The 22,003-nt window shown below is 43.7% G+C and overlaps 1 protein-coding gene and 1 long non-coding RNA gene across 4 annotated transcripts in view; one reads left to right on the top strand and one right to left on the bottom strand.

The window, feature by feature from the left end:
• LOC123511703 overlaps positions 1-19,856 on the bottom strand; it is a 30,573-nt gene extending 10,717 nt beyond the window's left edge. Inside the window, exon 1 of the long non-coding RNA XR_006676927.1 lies at positions 19,747-19,856. This is a non-coding gene — a long non-coding RNA (uncharacterized LOC123511703). The remainder of the gene's footprint in view (positions 1-19,746) is intronic.
• Positions 1-22,003, top strand: part of LOC123511700 (sodium- and chloride-dependent transporter XTRP3A-like) — a 102,764-nt gene extending 80,761 nt beyond the window's left edge. For 2 of the 3 annotated variants that reach the window (XM_045267768.1, XM_045267770.1), the window contains exons 5-10: positions 460-701; positions 2,468-2,648; positions 3,182-3,383; positions 3,837-4,159; positions 4,888-5,088; positions 14,140-22,003. In XM_045267768.1, coding sequence (XP_045123703.1) covers positions 460-701; positions 2,468-2,648; positions 3,182-3,383; positions 3,837-4,159; positions 4,888-5,088; positions 14,140-14,238 — 1,248 coding nt within the window. In that variant the 3' untranslated portion in view covers positions 14,239-22,003. Of the gene's footprint in view, positions 1-459; positions 702-2,467; positions 2,649-3,181; positions 3,384-3,836; positions 4,160-4,887; positions 5,089-6,838; positions 6,944-14,139 lie in introns of all 3 variants that reach the window. The other variant, XM_045267769.1, reaches the window with a different exon arrangement.

Genomic DNA, 22,003 nt, shown 5'->3' with positions numbered 1-22,003 from the left:
GATAGCGAAAAATTAGTGTCAGAGTGTGTGTGTGTGTGTGTGTGTGTGTGTGTGTGTGTGTGTGTGTGTGTGTGTGTGTGTGTAAAGTAAAGTAAAGTAAAGTAAAGTTTATTGCCATTTCATTACATGTACATATATATTGATTAAACAGATGTGTTGATTGGCATGGTCTATCGAGACAAGGCTCCCTGATAGACGTACTTACTAAACTAGGTGGTGACTGTTGGAAGACTTCACTTGGCAATATATTTATAGAAATACAAGAATAAGTCATATTTCACCCAATCAATCATGTGTGTGTGTGTGTGTGTGTGTGTGTGTGTGTGTGTGTGTGTGTGTGTGTGTGTGTGTGTGTGTATACCAGCAGATGTGTTTTATTATTTGCATGTCTGTTTCTTGAAGCCTTCCCTCACTCACTCACTCACTCACTCACTCACTCTTTCGTTCCACCCAACACAGCTCTCAAAATTACTCAATCCGACGGTATGGATGGACGCAGCTTGTCAGGTCTTCTACTCCCTGGGTCTGGCGTTTGGCTCCCTTATAGCCTTCGCCTCCTACAACCCCATGAAGAACAACTGCAAGCGTGACGCCCTCTTCATGTGCGTCATTACCGTCTTCACCGCCACCTTCGCCACCATCGACATCTTCGCCGTACTCGGGTTCAAGGCTGTCGCTAACTACGAAAAGTGTGTCGACTAGTAAGTGTTGGCAGGGCGATGCACCTTTTGTTGTCTCCTTTCTTCCCTTCCTTTGGTGTTCCTTCCACTTGATTGTGTTAGAAGGCTGTTTGTGTTCACGTTAGGTTGGAACTCAGTACACCAGAGGGGAAAATGGTTAAGATCAGTGGGAGGTGACACTGACAACAGCTGCAGTAACATGGAGCTTGTAGAAGTGCCCGAGCCATACCAAACCACTGGACAGGCTTGTGATGCAGCTGCAGTGTGTGAGGAGCACTTTCTAGTTACTACGGGGTGAAGGAAGAGCTGTTTCTTGTTTTATTTTCTGAGAGAACTACAAGCAGAGATCATTTGTAGAGAGGAGCACAGGAGGAGGTTGACCATTGACTTGCCTAAATGACTTAGCGCGTTGGCTTCACCAGCTCTCGTAAGCAAGGCAAGACAGGCGCACCAGTCAGGACGGAAGGGCAGGCACAGATCTTGAGGTGTCTCAGATCTCGGCCATTTCAGGGTGTTATGTGTGTAGCTTAAGGGACACTGGAAAGGATTGACTATCAGAAGAAAGGGACACTGTGACAGGGTTTCTGATAGTGTGTGTGTGTGTGTGTGTGTGTGTGTGTGTGTGTGTGTGTGTGTGTGTGTGTGTGTCACTGTTTGATCTGCTGCAGTCCCTGACGAGACAGCCAGACGTTACCCTACGGAACGAGCTCAGAGCTCATTATTTCCGATCTTCGGATAGGCCTGAGACCAGGCACACACCACACACCGGGACAACAAGGTCACAACTCCTCGATTTACATCCCGTACCTACTCACTGCTAGGTGAAAAGGGCTACACCCGGCCTGGGAATCGAACCCCGGTCCTCTGTTTTGTGAAGCCAGCTCTCTAACCACTGAGCTACCGGGTGTGTGTGTGTGTGTGTGTGTGTGTGTGTGTGTGTGTGTGTGTGTGTGTGTGTGTGTTCATTTGAAATATTTGGGACCCTTCGAAGCTGAGTTGATTGTCACTGTGTAGCTACCACGGGACTGTCACGCATTTCCTTTGCTGTGCTGTCAGCCACGTGCCTGCCTGGTGCTCCCGTCACATGCTGCCCGGCCAGACAGGAGTCCTTCAGTACCGTGCAGTGCTAACAACCACTTAGGAAGATTTGCTGTAGGAAAATTGTATTCGTGGATGTTTTATAATGGACCAGTTTTTCTTCATTTTGCCAGTTTTTCATCTTACTGAGATATGCCATGCAATGCAGTCTTCTTGCTACATAAATGTTGTATCTTAATTTCTTCAGCTTCTTGGCTTCCTGTTTATTCATCACCATAATGTGTACATGTTCAATAGGTGTCATGAAGTGGCAACCCTGGCACACCACTAATGTGGGTACAGCAGCCTTGTGTGCTCCACCACACAGGAGGGGAAGGTTGGGCTGGGAATTCCACGGCTATTTTGCCCCCATTCAAGGTCACAGAATCTTGAGTTTGGGCCCGTGTCTGCCCAAGGCCAAGTAAAGCTAGACAGGTGTTCGTGGTGGCTGTAGAGAATGAGTTTGAATGGTATGTGAAGAGACAAGTGACCCATTTCACTGGGTGCCCTGTGTGACCTCTAACTATGACCTTCTGTTTCTAGAGTCTGGACTCCCCACACACTCCTCTGTATGGCAAATACTACCTCTGAACAGTGATGATCATGATGACTATACCTACATTTATAATTACACTATTACTACTTAAAACTTTTCAGGTACCCTAATTTTTCAACAAGCTTACCGTCTGTTCCCTTTCTTCCCTGTGCAGCAACATCATGATCCTGCAGGACCTCATCCACGAGCTGCCCAAGCACACCCAGGAGATTGACGTCAACCCAGACAACTACGACACTGTGTGGCCGCAGATCTACACCGAGATCAAGAATGTTTACGAGAACACCACTCACCACCACATCAAGAACTGCAGTGTGGAGGCCGAGCTCAGCCAGGTGAGTGTCAGGAAGCAGGTGTGCTGGACTAAAGCATTTCTTCTCATCAACTCTATTCTGACTGACTGTCTTCAGCCTCTGCCTGCATGTCTCCTCTCCTCCCGCAGCCTCACTCCACTAGACTTTCTACTTTCTCTCACTCATGTCCTCTCCACTTCACTAATGCCAGAGTTTACCACTATTCTGAATCATTCATGGTAAACTCTGGAACTCAACGCCTGCTTCTATATTTCCTCCTTCCTATGAATTGAACATTTTTAAGAGGGATATTTCAAGAAACGTAGCCTCTATTTTTGCATGATCTTTTTGACCTCTCTTTAGAAACTGGCAGCCTCTTCACTCGTGTTTAGTTGTGTAGTTGTGAGTCAGCTTTACTCAAATAATAAACACCACATAGCCATTAACTACCAATGAATCAGCTTTCCTCTTCTTTACTGAGTTGCCAGAGTTATGCTACTGAAATAAAGACAAACATCTTGCATATAGTCATCAACCACCAGTGAATCAGCCTCCCTCCTCCTTCTCTTCACCAGGCTGCCGAGGGGACGGGTCTGGCCTTCATCGTGTTCACCCAGGCCATTGTGGAGCTCCCCGGCAGCAACTTCTGGTCCGTGTGCTTCTTCATGATGTTGCTCGCGCTGGGTCTGGGCTCGCAGTTCGGCACCATGGAGGGCGTCATCACAAACCTCTTTGACATGAAGGTGTTCGCCAGGGTGCGCAAGGAAATAGTGACTGGTGAGTGGAAGATGGGAGGAATGGTGAGGGGAATAAAGGAAGAGGTAGGAGGAATGGTGATTGGTGAGTGGAAGATAATGGTGATGGGAGAAGAAAGAATAGATGGGAGTGTGATGAGTTAAAGGAAAAATGAGGAAAAAATGATCATATAGAAAAATTTGTGAGGAGAAAGGAAAAAAAGGAAAAACAGGAGGGTGAATGTTACTTGAAGGGAAAGACGAGATGAAAGAACAAGGACAAAGATTGAAGTCCTTCCGCTGACTTTTTCTTTTTCCTTCCGCCGTTCATACACCTCATTATGATCCTCGTGTGTGTGTGTGTGTGTGTGTGTGTGTGTGTGTGTGTGTGTGTGTGTGTGTATGTGTATGTGTCTGTGTCTTACTCTCTCCATTGAGTTCTTCCACTGACTCTTTCTTTTCCCTCCACCGTTGACACACTTCTTTGTTACCCCAGGGTGTGTGTGTCTGTCCAGCTTGATTATCGGTTTGATCTTCTGCTCTGGCGCTGGTGAGTATTGGCTGGGCATGTTCGACACCTTCGCTGGCTCCATGGGTCTCATCATCATTGCCTTCTTTGAGACCATCGTCATTTCCTACGTGTACGGCCACAAGAAGTTCTCCAGCGACATAGAGAAGATGATCGGGGAGTATCCTGGCATCTACTGGCAGGCCACGTGGCGCTTCATCTCCCCCATCACCATCTTTACTATTGTGGTGGCCTCCGTTTACTACAGGATCACCAACCCGTCAACCTACCCGGCCTGGAATGCTGAGGAGGTGTGTGTGTGTGTGTGTTCGTGATTTAAGTTGTGTTGATGCTTAGGATGTTGTGATCTGTGTTTCTAAGTCATACAGGTTGCTCCTTTTTTATTCATTTTCTTTATTTTATCTTTACTTTACACTTCTTTTTGGTTTTAAGTCTGTTGCTCTCTTTTCTGACTCTTCTCTTTGTTTCCTATCCTTGCAAAAAAAAGTGAGTCTCCGTTCTTAGTACCATCTCATCCTCACCTCCTCTCAGCCTCTTCTCTGCCTCATATCCATTCAATTCAGAAGTGTATGGAGTGTTCTGAGTGCTCTTATCTTTATCTCTTATCACCCATTCACATCTTGCTACGTAATCCTTATCCATTCAAATCTTAGGTGTATTGGTCCTTCTCTAGCACCTCACCCTTTCTCTTCTCCTTCCTCATCCTTATCCCTTCAAGTCTTCGCCGTACACAGTGTTCTAAGTACTCTCCTCTTCATCTCTTACCGCCCATTCAAATCATACTTCTTAAACCCTATCCAATTAAATATTACCTGCTTTCTGCCTTCTTTGCATTACGTCTCTCTCTCTCTCTCTCTCTCTCTCTCTCTCTCTCTCTCTCTCTCTCTCTCTCTCTCTCTCTCTCTCTCTCTCTCTCTCTCTCTCTCTCTCTCTCTCTCTCTCTCTCTCTCTCTCTCTCTCTCATCCAAGCAAATAAACAATATGGCACGTTTTCTTTACCTCGTCCTCGTCTCCACAGGGCTTCTCGGAGCGCGTGGAGTACCCTGGCTGGGCTATGTTCGTCTGTCTGGTGCTGCTGCTCGGCGGGTTCCTGCCCATCCCCATCGTGTACTTCATGAGGCGGTTCCAGTGCATCCGCTTCGACAGCAACATCCACGAGGCCTCCATCAAGCGTGTGGAGACGACCATGTCCACACAGGGCATGATCAAGGCAGAGGAGGTGGGTACTGAGTGTGGATATGTCTGTTGGGGATGCTGCAGTGCTTGGATTGTGGGTCAGATACTTGTGGTTTCATGAGAGGGATAGAGTGGAGAGAAGGGTGGAGTGTAGCAGATTGTGAGTGTTGGAGGTGGTGGTGGAGGGACCTGTGGTGTTGATAAGAAGGATTTGGGTATTGGAGGATTAAAGGAACAGGATATAGTAGATGAAAGGGCCCAAGAGGGTAGCAGGTGAGGTGTGCGTACTCTATAGTTTAATGTGGGTAGGTGTGTATTGGTTGTATCGGCGAGCAGGTGCAAGAAAGAGGCATTGTGGTGAAGTCTGGTGTGTTTTTATTTGCAGTTTTATAATGACATGACTTTCTTTTCATGTACCTTACTAGATTCTTCCTGTGCATGTGTGTGTGTGTGTGTGTGTGTGTGTGTGTGTGTGTGTGTGTGTGTGTGTGTGTGTGTGTGTGTGACTGACAGATGGAATGAGTTTGCCATCATGACTAGACAATCATATCCTGCTGTGTATGAGAGAGGGACAGACAAAAGAGTAAGAGAGAGACAGAGACATGATTAAGAGGAAGACAAGCAATGGGTTTAGAGAGAGAGAGAGAGAGAAGATTTTTGTGAGGATACTAAAGTGAAGAGGATGGAGAAGGTGGAGGCAGTGTCCTAAGTAGTAGTGCATGTGTTGGCAGGGTGGTGGTGGCTGTATTGACGAGAGGACAGATGGTTGGTCCAGGATGGTTGTGGATTCCCAGTTTGGTCTTTAAATTACGACAATGTGTGTGTGTGTGTGTGTGTGTGTGTGTGTGTGTGTGTGTGTGTGTGTGTGTGTGTGTGTGTGTGTGTGTGTGTGTGTGTGTGTGTGTGTGTGTGTGTGTGTGTGGCCCTTTCCCAATCCATGTGACTGTCATCTTGCCCTTTCATACAGACAGACAAACCCTTCCACTTAAGGACCAAAACCCATTACTGGAACCCCATGTGTGAGCAATTCCAGACTAAGATGTGACTGAGCTTTTTGCCGAATAACACAGGAGCACACTTGTCCCGCAACACACACACACACACGTCCCGCGGCGGAGAGGACACTGAAGCGTGGGTGTCGGGTGGTCCTAAGTGCCTTGAGTGTGGCTTGCTGTTGCTCCTCACTGCCTTGGTCTTGCTCTGTGGTAGTGTCGTCACTTGTGCTGCCAAAGCGTGTCCATGGTGGAGCTGAGGGAGGCTGTGTGCTGCTTGGTGGTGGCACAGACAACCACCACCACCACCTCTTCCTGTCATTTAGGTCTTGCTTTTCAATCTCTACCACTGTAGTTGAGGTCTGAGGCATCAAGGTTTGCTGGCTAGACCACGCCTGAGTTATAGAGGTACCAGTGCAACTCAGGTCAGGCCAGCCCAGCCCTCTGCGACACCCACACTCCTGGCTGGTCCTGGCAAGTCCAGCAAAGCTACAGACTCAGACATGATTCCTGAGCCACATGAAGCAGGTCTCAAAGAATCCATTACAGTAGACTCAAGGGAAATCTGGAACATCGGCATTTCATTATCTGGTAACCTCCTTCCAAAATTTATCTCAAAGCATCAGTCTTAGTGTCTCTTCTCCTCATTGCTACACCCAGCTAGAGATATAGAGAAGCACAGGGTTCCTGCTAAAGTACTCGTAGTCTCAATGGTTTCCTTTCCACCCCAAAGTGATCAGCCCAGCCAACACAACACAAGCACACGGCTGCTCACTTCCTTGCACCGCCTCTCTCTTGCAGTCACTGGCCCGAAGCAACACGTCAGATAGTGAGTGGACGAGTCTCTTCCGCGATAGGATAGACTCCACCAGCAGCCTTGAGTGATGGCGGTGGGCGTAGGCAGAGGTGTGTGGATGGCGTAGATCCTTCTGGCTAACACCTTTAGCAGCCGCAGTCTTGGCTTTGTCTGTCACTGTGATCAAATGAAATGTGTACAGCCATTTCCGCCCAAACTTGCTGGACTCTCATGCATAACTCATTGTTCAATAGTTAAAAAATCTTGTGAGATTTCCCAGAGGGAACAGTAAAAGATATTACTGCCTTAAAATATCAAAACACAAGCAGAGACATCAAACTATGAGTGTTACCAAATCTTGCTTCTCAAATTTCCTCTAGCAAAGAAAAGGCTCAATTACAAATCAGATCAATATTGTGCAGCCTTCACCAAGCCTCACTTATCCTACAGAAAGACATCCTTATACAAAGCCCTCTCAAATCCAAAGAGATTGCCAAACAGTAAGCTTCCCTCAGATGTTGGAGAAGTAACTGCTGAGTCATTGCCTCCGTGTGACTTGCCCAGTCAGTGTGGGGTGTGGCCGGGGGCTGCTGGGGGCTGGCTGTGTGGCTGTTCTTGTTTCCTCACACTCACTCATCACTCAGTGCTCGGGAAGTGTTGGTGGTGTTGCCTCACCCTAACTCGGCTGCCAGTAGTCCAGCTAACACAGTGCCAGTGGCGTCCTGACACATTAGGTGCGGCGACAGTCCTGGCGTGGCATGCGTGTCACTGGCTCGTGCCCTTCCTCAGTGCCACCTCAGAAACGACACTCCTCCGCCACATGAAGGAAGAAAGCAGTCTGTGGCAGCGTGTGTCTTTCTGAGGTGCGCCATTAAGGAAAGTAACGAGTTCCGATGGAATGGTGTTCGTATTTGCGTGTGTGTGTGTATGTGTGTGTGTGTCTCTGTGTCAGCTGCTGTGGGGTGCACTCCTCCACACAACACACTAACAACTAAATTCTTCCATCAGTGTTCTAATTCCATTCTGTTTTCAGAGTTTTTTTTTTTTTTTTTTTTTTTTTTTTCCTTACAAGGTGGGGAGTCATGTACCCCCTCCTTGTCTGTAGTGGAGGGGCAGGCAGGGGGTGGTGGAGAGGGGGGTGACTAGCTGGAGTGTTGACTTACTGGGCGGGGCAACCATGTGTGTGATGATATATATATATATAACTGTGTGTGCATTCATCATCCATAACATCACAGACAGACTGATTGTCACACCTATATTTGTTCACACACACACACACACACACACACACACACACACACACACACACACACACACACACACACACACAGAGAGAGAGAGAGAGAGAGAGAGAGAGAGAGAGAGAAACAGAAACAGTGATACAAAAAACACGGAGAAAGAAGAAACAAAATAGAAAAGAGACAAAACAAACACACACTTAAGTTGAAACCAACACACACACACACACACACACACACACACACACACACACACACACACACACACACACACACACACACACACACACACACACACACTCCCCTCCCCTCTACTAACGGGCGCCTCTCCTCATGGCCGCTGCAGCATGGTCAGGAGCCCCTTGTGGGTGCTCTGTGTCCGTGTTGCTGCCCCTCAGGCCTAGTCACCCATGCCGTGCAGTACAGAGGTAATAACACACCTCGGACCGGCCACTCACGCCCCCGAGCTACACCCTACACCCTTACACCCGCACCACCACCACCACCACCCCCACCACCAACACACGTCTAGCACTGGAAAGCCGCTCTCACACCCAACACGCTTCAAGAAATTGCTGTTGTTTTTTTGCTCCATTTTTTACTCCGACTTCATTTTGTCTCCCATTCCATATATGCTCCAAACTATTACCTTTTTTTTTTCTATTTTCTTATCGTGGTTTTTATTCTGACTTATTTTTTTCTTTTTTTTTTTTTTTTGTCGCATTTTCACTCAGCATTCCATTTTTTCACAGTCCTTTTTATTTTTTCACCTCACCACATGTTCACACGGAAAGTTTTGGTGTTTTACCCGCTGGTGACCTGTCAGTGGGCGTCTGTACAGCCTGGTTTGGTGAGGGTTTTGTACACGAGGCAGGTGGTGCCACTAACCTTTTCTTTACACATCCTGTAGCCGTAACTTTCCCGTCTGCCTAAAGATTTTATGTCTGATAACTAACTCCATAATTTTTTCAGGACAATTTCTTTTTTTTTTACCTGTTCATCTACCTTTAATTGTAACTTGTCAGGGATTATGTGGAATGTTTCTCCTTTAACCTTTATTTATTATTTTTTTAAGCAAAGACTAACATTACTAATATCCTTTGTCTCGCTTCTTTTCCCTTTTTGACTATTTCCTCCATTCTCGATCTTAACATTTCCTTTCCCTGTCACCCATCTTTTCCCACACATCCATTTTTTTTTTTTTTTTTCAATCCTCCTTTCTGCTAATCCACTCTCTTCGTCTCCTTGTATTTCCATTGTGATCTTGTTTTTTTTTTCTCTCTCTCTCTCTCTCATCTCTGTGTTTTTCATTCTCACTTTCTCTTTTTTTCATATTTTCAAACGTTTTCTTGTTATGCCTTTTTTTTCCAATGTCTCAATCTATTTTTTCTTCTTTTTTCAATGTATACGCCTTTTCGTTTTCTTCTCTGTCTTGTCTCATTTCTTTTTTTTTTTTTTTTGTCTTGATAATTCATTTTTCATTCTTTATCACAAATATTTTCCCTGTTGTAGAATTTCATAACCCCTTCGTCACAGTAAACACTCTCTCTCTCTCTCTCTCTCTCTCTCTCTCTCTCTCTCTCTCTCTCTCTCTCTCTCTCTCTCTCTCTCTCTCTCTCTCTCTCTCTCTCTCATCTTTATCTTTTAACCTCTTTCATTCTTTATCCGTCCATCATTTTCCACCTGTCTCACTGTCTGTCTATCTGTCTGTCTGTCTGTTCGTCTTTTGGTCTAACTGCACTATATATATGTTTGTCTATCTGTCTGTCTGCCTGGCTAATCTGTCTATCTCTCTCTTTCTCATCCCTCTCTCTTCCTCTCTCACTAACCGAGCTTTTTCTTTCTCTTTCTCTCTGCCTCTCACGCACAGCTTCCCCGGCCGGACTCAGGAATTTGGACAATATATAAATCTAGTGAGTAACCTTTCCTGGCTTCTCCTCGTGTCTCCCGTAGCAGAGGCAGTGTGTAGCTTCAGTGTCTGTTTACGGCACCTTAGTAGTTCTGGCTCTAGTTCTCTTTCTCTTGCTGTTTTTTTTTTTTTTTTCTTGTAGTTTTTATATATGTATGTAAGATAATGTAGCTACAGGTGAATGTGTGTTTTTTTTTTTTTTTTTTTTTGTGAGTTTCATGGAAGTTGTCGGTAAAAAAATTCTGGTTCTCATTTGTTTTATTTTATTTTATTTTTTGTATCATAAGGTTTTGTTTACTTATTTTGTTATTGTTTATTTGTGTTTGTTCACTTATTATTTTTTTTCTATGCTGGGTTTGCGTTGTTTTTTTTTTTTTTAATATAGGGAAGACCTACCAAGGGGAAAAAAAAAAAAAAGACTCACTGCTAATGTAACTTTGATTTATTGTCGATTAGTTGTGGTTTATTAATTTCAGTTTCTTTTGATCACTTTATGAATGCAAACTTTTGTAATGGAAGTCTCAAAAAATCTTGGTCTAGGAAGATATTTGAGATTTTAATTTTTTTTTTTTTTTTTGCGTGGGGAGGAAAACTTAAAATCTGAAGGTCAGTCCAGTTTAATTTGTTTTTTTTTTTTTGGGGGATTTGTCTTATTTCTTTTTCATTTGTTTTTTTTATTTATATTTTTTCATTTATTTTTCCATTCTATTTTTTATTTACTTTATTTATTTTATTCTTTTATTTCATTTGTTTTATTTCTTTATTTATTTAATTTATTTTTTATTTCATTTATTTTGTATTTTTTCATTTATTCTATTTTGTTCTTATTTCATTAATTTTATGCTTTATTTCATTTATTGTATCTTTTTCATTTATTTTTTCATTTTTTTACCTTTTTATTTTCTTATTTATTCTTTATTTTTTTATTAAACTCATTTGTAAATATAAACTCACCTGTAGCTACCCTTCTTGTGTGTGTGTGTGTGCGTGTGTGTATGAGTGTGAGTGTGAGTAAGTGCATGAGTGATTGAGTGAGCGAGTGAGTGAGAGAAGTAGCGAGGTATCAGTCTTTCATTCACGGACTTTCTCTCTTCCTTCATAGATTGTTCAGTGAAGAGTAAATGAGTCAGTCAGTTGGTTGGTAAGTCAGAGTACACCATGTATGTATGTCTGTATGTACGTATGTGTTTCCCAAGCTGACTCATTATTAAGTGTCTAAAAGGAGGGAAGAAACACACAAAATGCTGCCTTCGTCACTCATTATGCACGTGCTTTAATGGTTATGCAGAAGTCTTTCCATGTTATTTGATCTCTTTCACCCCAACAAGTGATATATGTACTCCTGCTCCTCTTCATTTGATAAGTGCATGCCAAACACCAGTGCATGAATATTTAGCATCACTCGTGGCTTTACAAACATAGCTACCCATAAATGCTCGTGAAAAGAACACATGACACTTCTTGGTTCATGTATCTGTGTTTATTTTGACACAAGCACGTGATATAAATGGGCAGGTTATATGTGGTGTGTGTGTGTGTGTGTGTGTGTGTGTGTGTGTGTGTGTGTGTGTGTGTCTAGGTAGTATTGGAGGAACAGATGCGTCACTGCTAACTTTCACACCTGTTCTGTTCGTGATTTTTTTTTTTTTTTTTTTTTTTAAGGAAACTCTTTAAGTGGTATGAGAAAGAAACGAAAGAAAAAGAAAAAAAACAGACTGGTGAACTATTTTAATGAGCAGTAGAGAAAAAAATTTTTGATTCTCTGGCAAAAAGAAAAGAAAATAATAGATAGACTAAACTGAGTGAAAATTAAATGGAAAAAAAAAGTGTCTAGACAGAAGAAAGGAATACTGTCACAAACCTCCACTCTTGTTCCTTTTTTATTTTATTTTTTTTATTTTACTCTCCTCTTTAATTAAACAGTAAACACTCCCACTATGGATGGTGTTGATAGGAAAGATATACACCAGTACTAACTTCCCTCTCCGTCCTCCTCCTCCTCCTCCTCCTCCTCCTCCTCCTCCTCCTCCTCTTGCCTTGTCCAGACTGCTGGTGTACAACGTTATTAATCTTTGCAGGTATATCATTCCTTGAGGGCCTAGTGTTTCAGTCCAATGATTAGCAACACCGGGGCCACACAGAGGTACCACAGGTGTAGCTTGCAATACCCTTGTGGTGTTTAGACTCTTGTACGCTTCCTCAGCCTAACCCAACCAGATGTAACGGATGTACGAGTTTGAACAGTATTATTGCGTTGATCTGACTTAATAGTGACCCAACCCAACACCTCAGAAAAGAAAGTATTGTTTAGGTGTACTGTTTGTGTTGTTGTGTTGCTGGTGTTGTAGGGATTATAGTCTGTGTGCTCTAAAGTGGCTCCTGGTTCTCGATTTGAATGGTGTCCCAGGGAATGCGTGGTTGTCAGATCTTGAAAACCGTGAGCTGTCCTTGTAATAAGTGCGTTGATCAACAGAAAGCAAGTATTATTCACAGCAAATCAATTACATTCTCAATAAGCTACAATGTGTTTGAAATCCAAGAGCCATTTTAGAGTAGCCAGAGTATAGTGTTGATAGATTACAAGTACAAAAGTGATATTAGTATGTTGTGAGTCAGTTCCTCAGAATATTCTCGCTTTCTTCAGAGTAAGAGTCTCAGAAATTAACAAGACAGACTGCGAATTTGACTAAGACTAAATACTTGAGGTCATGTTCAGAATACAGAGGAACATGCACTGTAATTCGTCAAGTTCAGTGCTGTATGTGTTAGAATGATTTTAGTCCAAGCCCAGTCATTTTACATCCAGCCTTTCACAGCATAGGCCTAACTTACTCCCTTAACCTCTTCAATAATGGGACATATTTTTACCTTGAAATATGTGTACGTTTAGACCATTTTATTAACATTAGGAAGGGTCTATGGAGGGCAGAAGGTTAATGGTCACAGTCTTCACTATTTTAATTGCCCGACATGAGTTTCTGAAGCTGTATAGAATCGTCCCTCCAGTCAGTCCTCTGCGCTAGTGAGGTAATGATTATGACAGTACAGTACATTACTCAACCATTCCCAGTGCATTCTCCCTCAACACTCTCCTTAGTTCCTAGTGACTGTACAGCATTTACATCACTCGGCCGTTCAACCCTCACATTGCATTGTCACACCCGTATTCAGAAACGCTTTGCTCTCTCACCACGACTGTCTATCAAAGGCCGCAGAGCTCGTCAGTCGGGTTCTCAAGAGCATTCCGTTAGTTAATAGAGTAAAAATCTTGTTAATCTGTCTCTAGAATCACAGAAACTCATGTGAAAATCAATGTAGTTTCAAGAAGAGCCCTTTGAAAATAGTGGAGGTGTGGTCAGAAGTGTTTCAGAATACAAGTCTGAGTCCGCATACAGAAACACTTCACTCCCTCACCGCGACTGTTTCCAAAGGCCACAGGGATGATTAGCAGGATTTTCACTTGTGTTTCTCTTGTTGATAGTATAGAATTTTTGTTAATCTGTCACTTAAACCATGCAAAAACCATCTTAGCATCAACTAGCCTCTTGAAATAGTGGAGGTGTGGTCACAAGTGTTTCAGAATACGGGTCTTAGTGGGAGGCGCGTGTCACCCTCCCAGCAAGGCTACAGTGACAGTGACAGTGACAGTGACAGTGCAGTACGCTCCATCTTTATAAATTTTGGCTGTTGCTGCTTCTTTGCTTTGTCCACCGCTGCTGCTGCTTCTGCTGCTGCTGTGGACACGTAGATGGAAGCAGCTGATTAGTTGTGGAGTGTACTGACTCAGCCCAGTGTAGGCCCAAGTAATGGGTTTAGAGCGAGCCTATTTGAGTTGCTTGGTGAGAGCGTATCTGAGATGGTTTTTTTTTTTTTTTTTTTTTTTTTTTTTTATTGTATATTTCTCTATATTTATTCATCTGATTTTGTAGTGTTGTTATGATTCTTCTTATTATTACTGTTGTTATGCACCGTTATTATTGTTTTTTTTTTTATTATTATTGCTGATGCTTCTTTTATTCTACATGTATGTATGTATGTATTATTAATTAGTACGATATTTACTCTTGACGATGCTGGTTGTATACATGTGTTACTCATATACCACATCGGAGCGTGGTGGTGTGCCTGGTGTGCTGACGCCTCCCCTTCCCCACAGCTTGAGGAGTACCATGACTCCCCCGGCGGCGAGGACGAGGACGACGACAACGGCCTCACGGTGCAGGGCGGCAAGTTCAGGATGGAGGTGATTGACTAGACACACCCCTAGCCCCTTCTGGCCCCCTCCTGGCCCCGCACCCCCTTCGGCCTCCGCCCCGCCGGCCCCGCCACCACACGCCCCCCCAACGTACCTTGGTGTGGCGGGCGGGTGTACACGTGTGCATTTGTGTGTGTGTGTGTGTGTGTGTGTGTCTGGCGGTGTAAATAATTATACATAGAGAGAAACACTGTTAGCCAAACGCTGGCCCTCCCCAGTGCCAAACAACCAGCGAGAGATAGTGCGTAGTATTTCTCGTGGTCTCATTGCTGTTTGATGATCATTTTCCTTTGCTCTTCGTTGCTCTGTGTCACGCGTGCCGTCTGGGTGCCATGGGTGCCACAAGCCATCTCGGGAACACTCGGGCGCCGCACAGCCATCCACCACCAAACCTCCCCTGCCGGATGCCTTGGGTGGCGCCGAGGCTTCACCTGGATGACGCCCCGAGCCCTGCCCTGCCCTGCCCTGCCCTGCCCTGCCCTGCCCTGAGCCTCCACCACCGGCTCTCACCCACGTGTCCTGAATGTGTATGTAAATTGTGAAGAAAATAATACTCCTTGGAGCACACTGTCGGTGGAGGAGAGGAGGCGCCCCGGAGCACACCACATGGCACGGGGCGACCTCACAGGGGGGCGGAGCGTGAGGTGGGCTGTGTCTGAGCCTCACCCAAGACAGGCAGGTGTGTGAAGGCATCAGGTTAGGTTATGCAGGCCCCGCTTCCTCCCCCTCCTGTGCCGACAAGGTGCTCCCGCTGCGTCAAGACTGTACAGATAATACTAACATCTATTTTTCTTGTGTATGTGTATGCCTGTGTGTGCGAGTGAGTGAGCGTGTATGTGTGACGGGGGAGGGATGTGTCGTGTGTCTATGTGTGTGTATACATGTCGCAGCCTCTGTTAAGATCGTATAAGCGGCTGCAGGAAAAAGGGAACAGGCGACGACTTGATACTGCAGTGGTACACCGACACAGTTAGGCAGAGAAGAAAGGCATCCATGTGTACCTGTTGGATTGGATGGCCTCGGTGTTGTGTTGTGTCGTGTAGTGGTGGTCGGTGGTGTTGTTGGCCGCTTGTATGAGTTTCATGGAGTGTATTTTTCTGGATTTTGAAGGAACTGGTTGTATTTTTGAGACTGATGGACCTTAATATTCTCTCTCTCTCTCTCTCTCTCTCTCTCTCTCTCTCTCTCTCTCTCTCTCTCTCTCTCTCTCTCTCTCTCTCTCTCTCTCTCTCTCTCTCTCTCTCCCAAGCCATCCCAGTTCACCATCCCTCCCTCGCGTGATGAAAGTGTATAATATTCATGCAAGTTTTATACATATACGTGGTGAGCGGTACAGTTCAAGACAAAAGTTAGGTACAGCCTTCTACAATCGTCTCCACTGTGCTCTGTGTTTCCCCACCAACCTTCACTCGACCTGAGACTGAAGGGATGTGGAAGCTACAGAAACAAGTGATGGCTGTGACTTGATTCTCGGCCTTGACTGTATAAATTCGGCTCTTCACGGCTCAGATAGCACTGTGACGCTGCCTCCTACACCTCGGGCCAATCTCCTCCTCCTCCTCCTCCTCGCTCTGTATCATACGTCCCCCACGGCATAATGCAGGAATAGCGATAGTTGTGCTGGCGGTGGTGTCTTGAAAACTTGAGCGCTGTGCATCCATTCATTCATTCATTACCAGCCTCTGTCATTTGTCATAGTTGTTTGTTACGGTTATCATCATTATTGTTTTTCATTTTTATTATTGTTATTATTAGTCTTTTTTTTCCATGCAGAGGCCCGAGTGTTGAGAAATCTTCGTAATTGTCTTGTTTTTCTTTTTCTTCTCTCATTTACGCGTCGCTTTTCTTTGTATCGTTGTTTTTTTTTTTTTTCACGGCTTCAATTTGCTCATTTCCTTTGGCTGTTTAGTTTTTGGAATAATGACAAAACTAATAGTAGTAAACCAGCATTGTGACTCCCTTGCAGCTCCCTGTGAATGCATAGTTACATACATACATACGTACAGACATAGTTTTCTAAAAAGTAACAAGAGCGAGTGGGCTGAAAGGATTAGTTTAGTAACAGTAGGGGAAGTAACACAAGTAACACCGAAGCATTATATATGGAAACATACATAGACATATATACAGAATGATGGAATGATGCAGTATTAGGTAGGTTATTTCCCCTTCCACCCCCTCCCCACTCCCCACTGCAGGCCCTCCAGTATCGAAGAGGAGAGGCAGCAGGTTAGTGAACTGGTAACTAACTAATTCTAACTAACGCTCTCTGTCAGTCGTAAGAGGTTTTCTTTGGAACTTCTACAATGCTGCCACTATGCACGCCACCGATGCCTGGTCTGGTGTGCCCTGGTTATTTTCGCGTCAGTAGTGTAGGTAGGACTGCTGCAGAAGTCCAATGGTTGATAGTAGTGATAATAATAATGCATAGAAGTAATAGTGGCGTGATCAGTTTTTATTTATTTATTTTTATTTATTTATTATTATTTTTTTTTTTTTTTTTTTCGTATTTGCTACAGAGGCCATGTTTTTTTACGAGTATTTGTGGTTTCCCATGTAAGATTTCCTGTCACTGAGGTATTACAAAGCAGTTTTACGAAGACTCACAATAGCTGTCACTGGTCACTGTTTCATTTCCTTTTTTCTCTTTTTTTTCCCTTTTCTTGACATATGAAAGGTTAGTGTCATAATCTGAGGCCTTCCTGTAAGACTTGCAGGAATGGAGACTCAGCTAGTGTGTCACGCTGCCAACGTGAATCAAAGCTAAACGTGTCAAGTCAAGTTTTATTTTGTATAGTTTGAAAAAGTCAGTAATGAGAGAGATCTATTTGTGATTCATCTTGGTATTAACCCTCTCTATACTGGGACGCATTTTTACCTTGCGTTTTGGGTATGATTAGATGATTTTATTGTCATTAGGAAGGCTCTGTGGAGGTGGGAAGATTAATGGCTAGAGTCTTCACTATTTCAATCCCACACATGAGTTTCTGAAGGTGTATAAAATCACCAAATAGTAAGCAGAATGAATATGGAAATGCGTTATGGTGCTGAAGGGGTTAATCCAGCTGAGAAATTGGAAAGAAAACAGAGGGAAATGAGACCAGAATGTGAGTTATGAGAAATGTTATCTAATTGACGTTGCTACACATTCAGATACTGCGTACGTAATGGTAGCACCTCCCGCAGCTTGACGCCAGTAACCAACCACTGTGCTGAGAACATACCGGCACCGCGTTCCGTTTTCCTTCATCGGAGCGGGAACCAATGAGAAGACACCTTTACTGACGCATTCTCTTCCGTCTTTCTGTATTCTGATCCAGTGCGAGAGAAAACGTTTTTTGACATCTCTAACTAAAAGAAAATGATGCTGTAATGGATTCAGACTTGTAAAAAAACGATGGCGTGATGATTTCTCGCTAACCAGGCGCTGAAGGAAGTGTAATTGACTCTATATATACTGTAAAGATATGTTTTATATTCAACTTATATAAAAAAAAAAAACAACAATAAAAAGCGATTCTATATTTTTTTTCTCATGTGTTAGTGTTGTAATAATATTTTGTACATAGGCGTGTACATAAATTATCTCTCTCTCTCTCTCTCTCTCTCTCTCTCTCTCTCTCTCTCTCTCTCTCTCTCTCTCTCTCTCTCTCTCTCTCTCTCTCTCTCGTTGTTGTTATTGTTGTTATCGTCATTCCACAAAACGGCAGCAAATTTAGAAGGCATAAGAAAAACACGTGATGTCTTTTTTAACTAACTTGCTCTTTCTTTCTTTCTTTCGTCCGTTTTTTTTTTTTTTTTAAGTTTGTTCTATTTTGTTTTATTTTCCGAATCTTGAATTTGAGGAGCTGTATACCATGGACTCTCTCTCTCTCTCTCTCTCTCTCTCTCTCTCTCTCTCTCTCTCTCTCTCTCTCTCTCTCTCTCTCTCTCTCTCTCTCTCTCTCTCTCTCTCTCTCTCTCTCTCTCTCTCTCTCTCTCTCAAGGAAACGTGCATTATATAGACCTAAATTGCCACGGAATCTCAAAAGACTAGTAATTCTTTGATACAATACAACACCTGTGGAAATCAAGACCTACCTGGGGATAATGAGAATACCTTAAGTGAACACCTGGACATAATTACCTCAGCCTTTAATTAACCTGTATGGCCTTTACCTGCGAAGTATTTGAATCTTTATGTAGTTATTTTTATATTTGTATTTTTTTTTTTTTTCTTATTCATCTTTTCTCTAGCTACCTTTTGTACACCTGGCGAGAGATATTAGTATCTTCAATTTGTCGTAGATTGAGGTTTTGATGTACATGTGATAGGAATATTTTAGGTAGATAGCTACAGGTAACAAATTAATAGCTTGTTTTGATTTTACTTTTTTTTTTTTTCTTTTGTTTTGATGTACGATAAGAATGCAGTGTTTACGATACAGGTATTCCTCTATAGTCTTTATAAATGTCAGTATTCCGCTATTTTTTTTTCTCCTTTTTTTCACTTTTAGATGTTGACATGTAGCTTTTCACCACAGCCACGTACTTTCACGTATAAACATGGTATTTTTTTTTCAAGTACATGCGTAGTCTAACATTTTTCCGGCATATATAAACATACAAGGAGGAATTTTTTTGGCATAGAACTCCATACTCATTTTAATTCAACTATCGTACGTAGATGTGTACGTAGCCATGTAGCCATTTATCAGGTAGCAGCCATTCATTGATCCTTAAGACTAGACACACATACACACAAACTAAACCACGGTGGAGGAATTTACTACTACAGAAAAAAAAAAATAGGAAGGATAAAAGCAAGTGAAGAATGGGAGAAGAGTGAGATGTTAAGATATTTATTCATGAATTTTTTTTTTTTTTTTTTTTTTTTTTTGTCAAGTGAAGTGATGGAATGACATAGAGACTCGAGTGTAGGCAGTACTGTTGGCTAAGGTTAGGAAGGAGGAAAGAGGACATTTTAACACCCTCGGATAAGATTAATTAAGCCTTCTCTTCTCTCTCTTTTTTTTTTTTTTTTTTTTTTCTTTTTTCTTTTTGCCAACTCGGATGTAAGTTTCTATAGTATAAAGCTTTCAGGCGCACCCTTCCCATACCTACCGAACAGAAAGAAAGAAGAAAAATAAATAACTTAATTCTTCCAGGGAAGCAAAAATAGTACACGTAGATAGAGAAAAATGTCAAAAAAAATAAAGAACTCTAAGAAAATATACGTCAGTCCTCACAAGTTCAAAGAAAACGTGAAGAACTACAAATTAACTCAACCGTCCGTTTCCTACAATGCTTGTCTTGTCCGGTCAGTCAGTCATTCAGGGGCGTGAGGTGAAGAGACCGTGCGTGCGTGTGTGCCCAGGTCGTGTGAAGGAGTGTGGTGTTGTGGTGTGGCTGCAGTGTTGAGGTGAGGCAGCGGTATTGTGGTGTTCCCTAGGGCTGTGTGGTGATACAAGGGTGTTCCTCAGATATTTGTATGTGTTGATGCCATCCGTTACGTTATTATGCCTTGACTCTCTCTCTCTCTCTCTCTCTCTCTCTCTCTCTCTCTCTCTCTCTCTCTCTCTCTCTCTCTCTCTCTTTTTCTGGTGTGAATTACCTTATTCCAGCAATGAGATCCAGGGTAAATGTGTACATACAGTTAATTCTCAGATTAAAGCTGTGAATCATTTTGCATTACGACTTTTTTTTGACGTGCGCTGTGACCGTATGGGTGATGTGTTGTGACTTGTCCCAGGAAGCGTGTGGATCTGTCTGTCTTTTTGTGCCATACTCGCGTCGCCCAGCACGTCACACGCACGGCACTGTTCCTGTCTAGAAGGTTCCGGTGTCCTGTCTCGACTAGTGCTAACAGGCTCTAGTGGGAATCATGTTGTTGCGGCGAAGATAACCAGTCAGTCAGTCAGTCAATTATTCAGTCAACCATTGCTCATGTTTCGCTTCTCCTTCCCTTTGTCGCGGCGCTGGCGAACGTTCTCTTGATGATCTGTATCGTTAGGTTCATTCTTCCATCCCTTGCAGCCACACCAGTGCTCAATGGTTCACCTGGTGAGGCGCGTAGCGAGGGGCGCATGGTGTGCGTTAGTGGTGGTGTGAGGAAGGCGGGCTGGGCGCCTCTAGTGACCGTGTTGTGACGCTTCCAATCAGCCAGGCCAGGCAGGTCAGTGGGAGTCTCGAGTCAGGTCGCCGCCACGTGTACGACATGTACAGTACAGTGTGCATACCACTCATCATATACTTCCTCTTGACGGCTGCTTTACACTCAACCACTTCTGCAGTTTATTTTTCTCTCGAAATCCAAATCATCGATTCATTGTGTCTGTGTAGAACGGCCAGAAGGCAGCAGGCGAAGAGCCACAGTGGCGCGGCGTGTCAGTGTGAATGGCGAACAAAATGACCACGGAAAATGAATGAAATTCTTGCTCAAAAACAGTAACTTCTTGACCAAATCCAAACCCTGCAGGCGGCGGGACTTCCCTCTTGCCAACGTCTGCCAGCCAATCACTCCATCAGCGCGGGAACAGATTGGCTCCTCGGTGCAGAGCGTGACTCGCGGCGCCAGTGTCACGGGTCGGATAACACGGACGTACCGTGACTATCGTGACTCGCACCTGGCCTGGTGTTGCGGCGCTACACCTCATCCTCCAATCAGTGCGATGCATTAACAGAAGACGTCCATCCACGTTCTCTGTGTCGAAATTCCCTATATAATTCGTGTGCCTTGGTCGTGTTGCCTTGCCCAGGGTGGCGGCGGCTGCGGGGCGGCTCCGGGTCGGATAATGTTAAGCGAAACTAGAAATTACATGTTTTCCCCCTAAAAAGACTCGCTGCAAGGCTGGTTCCTCCTCGGCTCAACCTGTGCTAGTCCGTCGTGTGTTTCCCGTAGCGAGGCATGGTGGCGTGTCTATCTGTCTGTCTGTGAAAGTGAGTGGGTGACTGAGTGCGGCACGCCAACCTCCTCGCGTACGTGTAGCTGCTGTACATAACCTAACCTAACCTAACATAGGCAAGGCTGCTGGTCTCTCCTCCGTGAGCTCGTTGTGCCACTACATACAAGACTGCGGGGAGAGAGAGAGGCACCGTTGCGCATCACTGTGAGACGCTATACTGTAAGGCAAGACAGACTACTACTATTACTACACTACTGCTACCACTACTACTACTACTATTACTATTAGGATGTTTTTTTGATAGATTCTTTTTGAATAATACGTCCTTTTTTATGTAGGATAGTTAAGTTCTCTCTCTTTTTATGTGAAGGAACGCTTCTTTTTTTTTTTTTTTTTTTTTTTTTTGTGGCGTGTTTTGGTGGTTGTTTGTGATTCAGTTCAGTTACCGCGAAGGATTCTGAGTGTTTGCTGGTCATCTGTTTGACGTGTTTGTTCATCATGCTGGACAATGTGGACACCAATCTGCTCGTGTCCACAGCAGCTAAGACGCGATTAGCTATTTGTATAACTGATGTGTGTGTGTGTGTGTGTGTGTGTGTGTGTGTGGAAAGGTATCGTGGCATCGCACAGGACTAGAAGTGTTGCCGCATTGCATGTAACAAACGTGTCCATTCAGATGACCACTAATATGGAAACAAGTTCAAAAGTTGTAACTCTAAAACGTTATGGACATTGTAAACTGTATTATTTTGTTTTCATACAACCATGTTTTAATTATAAAAATACTTTTTTTTCGGTCATGCGTTCAACTTTTTCTTTTCTTCCATATTGAACTGTAAACTTTTCATATTTTTCGTTTGTGTATTAAATTGTAAAGTTTG

This window comes from Portunus trituberculatus, chromosome 31 (assembly GCF_017591435.1).
Source record: "Portunus trituberculatus isolate SZX2019 chromosome 31, ASM1759143v1, whole genome shotgun sequence".
NCBI classification, from domain to species: Eukaryota; Metazoa; Arthropoda; class Malacostraca; order Decapoda; family Portunidae; genus Portunus; species Portunus trituberculatus.
The sequence above is the reverse complement of the archived record's forward strand: the minus strand, read 5'-3'. Positions and strand labels throughout refer to the sequence as shown.